At 45.3% G+C, this 9,928-nt stretch overlaps 1 protein-coding gene across 2 annotated transcripts in view; it reads left to right on the forward strand.

The window, feature by feature from the left end:
• Positions 1 to 9,928, forward strand: part of MAOB (monoamine oxidase B) — a 139,421-nt gene that overhangs the window by 99,248 nt on the left and 30,245 nt on the right. For both annotated transcript variants that reach the window (XM_040632750.1, XM_008708714.2), the window contains exons 6-11: positions 781 to 922; positions 2,131 to 2,280; positions 3,389 to 3,548; positions 5,807 to 5,903; positions 6,915 to 6,968; positions 9,072 to 9,129. In XM_040632750.1, the coding sequence (XP_040488684.1) occupies positions 781 to 922; positions 2,131 to 2,280; positions 3,389 to 3,548; positions 5,807 to 5,903; positions 6,915 to 6,968; positions 9,072 to 9,129 (661 nt within the window). The remainder of the gene's footprint in view (positions 1 to 780; positions 923 to 2,130; positions 2,281 to 3,388; positions 3,549 to 5,806; positions 5,904 to 6,914; positions 6,969 to 9,071; positions 9,130 to 9,928) is intronic.

The following is a 9,928-nucleotide window of genomic DNA, read 5'->3' on the forward strand; positions in this document are numbered from 1 at the left end:
AATAGAAGAGTTCACCTTTCTGAGGAGACATGAGAAGAAGTAGAGAGGGTACAGAATGAGGTAGAAAAAGTAGGCCTGGGCTCGATCACTTGGGGCTTTGCGGGCAAAGGTGAAAGATCCAAATCCCATTCTGGTTTCGATAGGATGCCACTGGTGGGCTTAAAGCAAGAGAATGACATGACTCGATTTATGCTATAGAAAGAGCACCACAGCGGGGAGGGGCTAAAAAGCTTCTGGCTTCGAGTGTGGTGAATGGATACCAGGTAACAATGAGTGGAGGAAGAACGACCAGTCTGGAAGAAATAATTGCGATACTCTTGACAAAAGATGACACTACCTTGGTGGTGGTAATGCTGGGCTGAGGTGGTGAGAGACAGTGGGACTTCCTGATAGATTGGGCTGAGGGGAGAGTGAAGGAAAGAAAGAAATTAAGGTTGATTTCTAGAGTGTTGGCCTTAGCAGTTGGGTGAATGGTGATGCCTTTTGCTGAGATGGGGATCACAGAAAGAGGAGCAGGCATACGGAGAGAAGCCATGATAGCACAGAATAGGTAATACAAGCTAAGCCTGAATAAGCTGTTTGGGTGAAGGGGAAAATAACTCTCATTCCCAGAGGCTCTGATGTCATGTTTTATAAAACTGGATTCTGGTGATAATTTTCTGCCACTTGCCAAACTATGGTAGCATTAGCCGAGTAAACGCATTGCTTAAATAATATCCAGGTTATGAAGAAGATGCCCTCCCACACTTGCTAACTGTGCTCTCGTTTCTTCCTGAGCAGATCTGCCAAGCAGCTAGCCACTCTCTTTGTGAACCTGTGTGTCACCGCAGAGACCCACGAGGTCTCTGCGCTCTGGTTCCTGTGGTATGTGAAGCAGTGTGGGGGCACGACCAGGATCATCTCAACAACCAATGGAGGGCAGGTACTCGTGCATCCCCACACTGTTCCAACAGAAGACTGCCATGCCTAAAAAAAAGATTGGCATCATCCTTCAGTCATGAACGGATGAAGCAAGAGGCAGGCTTATGGCCTTCAGAATTTCATGATGGCCGCTCCAAGTGGCTTTCGTGAGGGGCAGTCTGTTGTTAGGGACCCAACGTGAAGACCCAGCAGCCAATGGGGCTTTAAGATAACCTCGTTACCTTGCTACACTCTTTTGCAAGTTTCCGTTTGGATGTGCATCTGATTATTATTTGAAAAGTTTGTAGGAGACCATCCAACGCACATAGCCTGAGCACTTCTTGGAAAGCTCAGAAAAGAAAGTCAGACACGCGTTTTCAATTTCAAACACACATACCACACAAAATCCATTCGCTCATGTTTTCCTTCATTCATCCCTTCATTCATTCCCTGTTTCCTGAGCCCCAGCATTGTATAAAGCTCTGTGCTTGGCCCAGTAGGAAGTGAAGTAGAGATCTTATATAATCTGCTTGCTGGTCATTTTTCTTCCTTTCCCCTTTCTCATTCTCCCCCTGCTCCTTCTCTTCCTTCTCCTCCTCCCCACTCCTTCTCCTCGTCCTTCTCGTCTTCATCTCTCTCTCCTTCTCCTTCTCCTTCTTCTCAGACTGTTTGAAATAATCTTTTACAAAATTACCTGAACTGAAAATTCAGGAGAAGGCAGTCAGCTCAACCATGTGCCCAGCCATGCAGAACATTTGGAAGCAACAGGCATGTAACCCAGGATGAGACGGGCAGCCGGCAACAGAGAGTCGGGTGGCCTGGGGGTGGAGGGTAGGCCAGGGAGGTTCTCAGCCTGAGTAACAAGGAATAGAAAAACAGGCTTAGGTGCGCTCGGGCAAGCAACCAACAGAAGGATCTAGGTGGGACACAAAGCAGGGGTAGTGGCCGGGCAGGTGGGCCATGGGAGGTCAGGCTGAGGATGTCCAGCAGAGGGTGGAGCCTGGGAATCCACAAGAGAATGGCCTAACAGTCACCTGGTTAGAAAGCCTGTAATTTTGTCAGAAGCCAGCAATCACTAGTTAGAAAACGATGGTCGAAGGCACGAATCGCAACAGCGAAATGCAATTTATACATCTCACAGAGAGATATGTGAGAAAAACTAGCAACTGAATCATTGAAACCCGTTCCTATATTGCCATACCCATCTCTTGAGTCCTCTTTTCTTTCCAGGAGAGGAAATTTGTGGGCGGATCTGGGCAAGTGAGTGAGCGAATAATGGACCTCCTCGGAGACCAAGTGAAGCTGGAGAGGCCCGTGACCCACATTGACCAGACAGGAGAAAATATCCTTGTGGAGACTCTCAACCATGAGGTGTATGAGGTAACCAAGAACCTTAAACTAGGGGAAGGGGCCAGAATCCCATAGATAACCAAAGCTTAAATAAAGCCAAGAATATTCCAGACTTCATAGGCAATCCCTTTGCCAAAGGCGAAAAGGTGACCTCTGTCTGAAAGAAGGGAAAAGAGAACCAGAATATTTGGGGAGAGTGCAAATTTACAAAATCATGTATTATCGAGCCTCTGTATTGGGCTCCTGTGTAATCAGATACCAAAGAAAATATTTAATAAATGTCGAGTGCTTCCTATGTGTCTGGCCTTATTCTAGGAGTTGGGAACACAGCAGGGAACAAAACAGATAAAATTCTCTGCTTTCATGTGGCTTACATTCTAGTGAAGGAGAAAGGCCATAATCAAACATGTGGTTAAGATATAAAGTATCCCAGATAGTGGTAAGTACTACAGGAAAATTCAGTCAGGGAAGGGGGAGAGGGTGTACCAGAAGGGGGGGGTGAGGGGATCGGTCATGCAATTTGAAATAAGGTCACGGGGGAAGGCCTTAATCAGAAAGTGATATTTTAGCACAGAACCAAAAAAAAGGTGAGGGGTTGAGCCATGGGGTTCTTCGAGGGAAGAGCATTCCAAGTAGGACAGCCAATGCAAAGGCCCTGAGGTAGAAGTAAGCCCGGCATGACGAAGGAACAGCAAGGTGGTCAAACCGCAGAATTAAAGGAACGAGGGGAAGAGTACCAGAAGATGAGATCAGAGCGGTAACAAGGGTCCATTTCTATATATGGCCTTGGAGGTAAGTGTAAGGAATTTGGCTTTGACTCCAGTGTGATGGAAAGTCATGGGAGGATTTGACCTAGGGAACACTAAAGGCTAATTTTGGTTTTAACACGATTCTTCCCGTTTTCCTGTGAAGAAGACTCTCGAGGGATGCCCGGCTGGCTCAGTCAGTGAAGCAGGCGACTCTTGATCCTGGGGTTGTGGGTTCCAGTCCCATGTTGGGTGTAGAGATGACTTACAAATAAAATCTTTGGGAAAAAAAAAAAGACATTCCAGGAGGGCCAAGGGTAAAATGAAGGAGAAACATTAGGGAAAAAAAAAAAATCCACGAGCAATGTGTAAGCACGTTGTTTTCCTTGCAGGCTAAGTACGTGATTAGCGCTGTCCCTCCTATCCTGGGGATGAAGATTCACTTCAATCCCACTCTGCCAATGATGAGAAACCAGCTGATCACTCGTGTGCCTTTGGGCTCAGTCATCAAGTGTATGGTTTATTATAAAGAGCCCTTCTGGAGGAAGAAGGGTGAGTATTAGGAGAAGGTCCAAGAAACCTGGTGTAAAGACATGTATTTGCACGTACCTGGTTTTACTAGAATGCTGGGCATAAAGCATCATTAGTCCAGGTGCTGAGTACCGTTCTAGCCAGTAAAACATGTTGGCACCAATTCAGGAAATTCACTTCCTGAACTATGACTGACTCTTTTTTCATAATTTACTATAAAGTCTTGTTTCATCCTGCCACAAAATCTTGTGAAAATAGTTATTGTCACTTTCCAAAAATACAGTTTTTTCGAAGCATGAATTTGCAGAGCCATTCACAAAAGTAGGGATTCTGAAAATTCCCGGGCAATCTCATTCGTGTTGGGATTCTACTATTTAAGTTAAGGTGATTCGTGTATATTCAACAGGTGTGCTACTGTGACGGGTGGAATGTTATAGGGATGCCCACGAAAGTGCTAGATTCCACAACAGTGGGAATGTTCTGGCAGATGCTCTGTCCAGTACAATGGCCACTAGCCACATGTGGGTGTTGAACGCTTGAAATGTGGCTAGTGAGGGGCGCCTGCGTGGCTCAGTCGGTCAAGCATCTGCCTGTGGCTCAGGTCATGACCCCAGGGTCCTGGGATGGAGCCCCACATCGGGCTGCCTACTCAGCGGGGAGCCTGCTTCTCCCGCTCCCTCTGTGCTCTCTCTCTCTCTTGCTTTCCCTCTCAAATAAATAAAATCTTTTAAAAAATTAAAATAAAAAATAAAATGACAGAAGCAATACCTGCTTTTTAAAAAACTACAAAAATAAATGTGTTCCCTATAAAACGTACAAAAAAAATAAATAAAAGTGAAAAATGTCCTTCTCCTATGGTGTGTGTCCTGGCATGCCCACCCCTTAGGGAACAATTACTAAAAATTTAAGTTGTTTATCTTTAGAAATTTATCATATGCAGGGCGCCTGGTTGGTTCAGTCAGTCAAGCGTCTGACTCTTGGTTTCTGCTCAGGTCATGATCTCAGGGTCATGGGATCAAGCCCTGTGTTGGGCTCCATGCTCAGCGGGGAATGTGCTTGAGATTCTCTCTCCCTCTCCCTCTGCTTCTTCCCTCTCTCTCAAATAAATAAATCTTAAAAAAAAAGAAATTTATCATATGCATAGGTAATACTTTAAATAAATGTATACATATATAATTGAAATACATATACACTTTGAATATATATTTTTAAATGTAACACTTATATGCAAATATAATTTTAAATAAATATCTAACATATTTCTCCAAAAGCATTGTTTTTAAAAAAACAAGATACATACTACACTGAAATTTGCTTTTTTTGGTTAACAATGCACCATAGTGCATACCCTCATAGTTCCCTGTTCTTTCTTCCTCCTTTTGAAACCCTGTCATCAAACTTTCTAGACAACATTTGTTCCAGAGTCCTCCCCCATAATTTTCTTCAAACAACCTCAAATTTGCAAGGAAATGATGGAGGCGAATGAGAGAAGCACTTTGGACCAGAATGAGCTGACGTTGTTTCCGGAGTTGTTCTGGAGACCATGTAGTGAATGAGGGTTTTGGACTCTGTGGAGGCCAGTTATCCATGTCCTCCCTGCCCTGTCTCCTGAAAACCAAGAACTGGTTGGCTTAGTCTAAGTGGTTCCTCATAAAAAATGAACATTCAGTCCCTTCTATTTTATGACGATGGACTAATATTTTTTTCTTACACATCTTTGGTTTTATCTGATTTCTTATGAAAGAGGAAGTGAGATGGGATACAAGTCTTTTTTTAAGATTTTTTAAAAAATGTTTTATTTTTTTATTTGAGAGAGAATGAGAGAGAGAGAGAGAGAGAGCACAAGATGGGGGAGGGTCAGAGGGAGAAGCAGACCCTCTGCTGAACAGGGCACCTGATGTGGGACTTGATCCTGGGACCCCAGCATCATTACCTGAGCCGAAGGCAGTCGGCTAACCAACTGAGCCACCCAGGCGTCCCCTAAGATTGTATTTATTTATTTGTCAGAGAGAGAGAGGGAGAGCACAAGCAGGGGGAGCTGCAGGCAGAGGGAGAAGCAGGCTCCCCGCCGAGCAAGGAGCCCCATGCGGGACTCGATCCCAGGACCCTGGGATCATGACCTGAGCTGAAGGCAGACGCCTAACCAGCTGAACCACCCAGGCGTCCTGGGACACAAGTCTTAATGACAGAGAAGACAAGATTTTAATGAATTGCAGCCTGGATTAGGGGTAGTTTGCTAAGGTGATGAATATCTTTTTCCATGTTGCTGTTTTTTCAAGATTACTGTGGAACCATGATTATTGAAGGAGAGGAAGCTCCCATCGCCTACACGCTGGATGATACCAAACCTGATGGCGACTATGCAGCCATAATGGGGTAAGGCACGCTTATGGTGGGGTGGATGCTATTTGGTGGACAAAATATTCCCATACTATTAATAAGTGCGCCCCAAATTTTGTTAAATAATTTTTTACCCAATGGGTACAAATCTCCAACTCTGGCAGTAGAAAAATTCTGAATGCCTTTAAAAAAATAATGCGTTCCAATGGATAAATATTCAGAAAGGAAGGAGAATACCAATAACATTTTAAAATTTGTCATATCCACTTTCTGCTTCATATTTAGTGCTGGGGATAGATATATTTTGGTGAGCTATCTTTTGTGAAAGCGTAATATGAAGATGACTTTAGGGGGTTTCACTGAAAGGGCTTCAGTGATAATTACGTGGGATGCTGAGATATTCCAGAGTCCCTCTAGAGAGGAGCCATGACCAGCCCAGTCCTCAGCTTGGCAGGGAAAACCAGCACAGATTGGGGATGTCTTGGGGGTCAGAACCTGGCCCAGATTGCTGGTTACCTGGAACAGCCAAAATTGAGATGGGCCCTAAGATACATACAAACTCATTTCCACGAGAGCCCCTGGTGATGACAGCAGATCAAAGCCAGTTGTTAAGTTGAAGGCAATCATAGGGCTAGAAACGGAGGCCGATTTTAGAAGGCTGGGTGCTGGAGAGACACCGTCATGGAGACGGAACCAAAGAGTAAGGGCAGGATGATCTCAGGTGAGCATTTGAGACCAAGGGCTCATTCTTGTTGGCCATCAGCCATGTGGCGGGGGAGGCAGGTCAATCATCGTATTATCTTGGGCGGAAATTATGGCCGGTCACCTGTGTGTCGTCCCTCACATCCCGGAAGCCGCAGGTGCTGATCAGTTTCAAGAAGGTAACACGTGAGCAGTAAAACACTGAACAAAATGAACCAGTATATAATTTGTGTCTTCTGGTTGACTTTTAATTTGTTCTCTAGGCACACGTGTAGCTATAGAAATGGGGCCAGGATGAAAGCAGCCACTGATTCCCCCTCCCTTTTTCTTATTGGTATGTTTCAGATTTATCCTTGCCCACAAAGCCAGAAAACTGGCGCGTCTTACCAAAGATGAAAGGTACGGAACAAAGTGCCTCTTCTCTCTTCTTTCCTTCTTTTCTGCCTACTTGCTTGCCTTTCCATTTTACTTAACTTTTTAATTTGAAGACTGCCTAATAATATATGTACTCGCAATGCTACGTGTCTGCAATGTTAATTATGAGGCTCTTGTGATTTGAGAACCGAGTGTCCAAATTAATATTTATTGAGTTTATTGTACATAAGATACCATGCAGGGAGCTATATGGAATACAAAAATGAACACAGCCCAGGGGCTGAAAATGTACGGGGAAGGAGATAACCAGGGAGACAAATGACCGCAACGCAAGGCAGCCTGGGTATATCCGGGTGAGTGATGCATAACAATTACAGATTACAGGTACAGAGGGACGGGTTTCTCTGGAGATGGCAGTTTCTTCCAGCAGTTAATATTCACCACTAGCAATTCTTTAGTCCCACACCACCACTGATGCATATTGACCAACTACGAGCCTCTGAATTACAAGATGGCGCTTTCCTTCCCCTCCATTATCCTGCTTCTCTGTGACTCTTGTCATGGCTGTGCTTGGCCGGGGGTATGGAGGTCTGACCGGGCCACGCACCTAAAAAAAAAAAACCAAAAAAATCGCCCCTGGAATGTCAAGATCCATGAAGGTAGAAGGTTTTGCCTGGCTGGTCTACGGCCAGATCTCCAGTGCCTAGAACAGTGCCTGCAACAGATCTTTTCCCAGTTGATCTTTTGATCATGTTTATGGTTTATGTGTTTTACATGATAAGAAAATGTTAAATGTTTATGAAGTTAAATTTATCAGTTTTTAAAATCATGGCTTCAGAATGGTCTCACGTACATTCTATTCCAAGATTATTTTAAAAATCACTCATTTTCCGATTACTTTTTTGGTTTCATCTATTACGTTGAAGACCTTTGATCCTCCAAAATATACGTTGGTGTAAGAAGTCATGTAGCAGGGGCGCCTGGGTGGCTCAGTTGGTTAAGCAACTGCCTTCGGCTCAGGTCATGATCCAGAGTCTTGGGATCGAGCCCCCCATCGGGCTCCCTGCTCTGTGGGGAGCCTGCTTCTCCTTCTCCCTCTGCCACTCCCCCTGCTTGTGCTTTCCTGCTCTCTCTCTATTAAATAAATAAAATCTTTAAAAAAAAAAAGTCACATAGGAGGTGAACTTGGTTTCATTCATGGGTAGCTCTTTGTCCCAGTGCCATTTTATTGAATAATCTGTCTTTTGCTTGTAGGTTTTAATAATACTTTTGAAAATCATTGCCTGACTCTAAATCATCTGTAAGAGTCCCTTCAGCGTTCTGTAAAAATCACACTTGAAATAACTATAATCTCACACCTTACTCGACTAATAATAACTATTGGCTAATGTCCAACTCCCCCATGAAACAAAATTGCTTAAGAGCTACCATTTATCGAACATCTATTTTGTCCCAGTTATTATAAAACATAACTTTCTATGCTGTGTATCAGTAGTTCTCAAACTTGAGAATCACCTGGAAGCTTTGGGAAAGCACAGCTCTGCCACTGCTGTTTCTCAGTCAGCAGGTCTGAGGCGGGGCCTGAGAATCTGCATTTCTAACAAGTTCCGGGGGAGATGTGCTGGTGGTGGTCTGAGGACCACACTGTCTCACACCATGAAAGAAAAAGTCATGCCAGTTTGTTGAGAAAACGAAAGCTCAGGAAGCTTAAGTAACCTGCTTGAGATCTCAGAGTATATAAGAGGCAGAAGCAGAATTCAAGGCTTTTCCTGCCCCTTCCTCTTTCCATTCTGCCCATTGCCTGGCGGTGGGGTGGTGGGAGGAAGGGGGGAAGCAAGGATCATGTCTGGATCCTCCCAGAATCTCCAGCGCTTCGCAGACTGACACTTCCTTGAATGAATGACGACGGGGGCCATGTATCACTTTCTCTTCCATCATATTGTCGTGACCACATAGACTCAAGACATTTGAAATAGAACTGAGTGTCTTGTTTTGAAGAATTAAAATGAAATGGCAGGTGTGGAAGCAATAGCTCACAGGGTCTTCGAATGAAGGGACGCGTGTCTCTTTTACTTCCTTTCTTTCTTCATTTGCCCTTTTGTCTTTTTCTCCCCCCTCCTCCCATAGGATGAAGAAACTGTGTGAGCTCTACGCGAAAGTTCTGGGCTCCCAAGAAGCTTTGCAGGTAAGACTATGTTTCATTGCTTTCCTAGGAGACAGACCCCTGGTTTTGTCCTCAAGGGGCTACCAGGGATAGGCTCATGCAAGTCGGGACCTAGAGAGTTCATGTTTTCTCTGATAGTTCAAGAATCCCACAACACTGGCGTATTGCGTATTGCGGGCGACGCTACACTTGTCCCTGAGTTCAGCGCTCTTCCTGGAGCACGGCATTGGGCCAAGCCCCTCCCACCTCTGTCGGAGGGTTAGAAGAGCAGAGCTTCTCTACTCCTCGGGGAGATCCTGGATCCTGGCAGCCGGGATGGGAAGGCAAAGAGTGTTCTCTCTCTCCGATCCTATAAAAAGATGAGGTTCTCATTTGTTTACATAAACCAGCATATAAGCATTCCCTAACACCCACCCCACCCTCCACTGTCTCAGAGGTACAAATCGGGTGGCCTGTCCCTCTCCTGCACATCCCCTTTTCTCTTGTTTTACCGTTGAACATCAGGGGTGCAGGGAAGACACGCCGATTGGCTCGGGGGGAGCCCCGCTGGCCGAGTTTCACAGACACTTTCGGAAGTAGCCTGAGGATGAGGACCCGGCGATCTTCAAGTTACACAAGTGGTAGCCCCCACCCCCGCAAGGTGGTGAAAGGCAGGTTGGGGTGGGATCGCGAGGCGGTGTGGTAGGGGCATTTGGTGACCGCCAGAGGGCGCAATGCGCCCCTAACCAGGAGACATAATCACCTCCCTCATCCACGTTTAAAGCAATGAATTGGTGGTGTTCTCGTGACATGCACCAGACCGCGGGGGGGGGGGGGGGGG

The sequence above is a fragment of the Ursus maritimus genome (genome assembly GCF_017311325.1).
Source record: "Ursus maritimus isolate PB19 chromosome X unlocalized genomic scaffold, ASM1731132v1 scaffold_X1, whole genome shotgun sequence".
NCBI classification, from domain to species: Eukaryota; Metazoa; Chordata; class Mammalia; order Carnivora; family Ursidae; genus Ursus; species Ursus maritimus.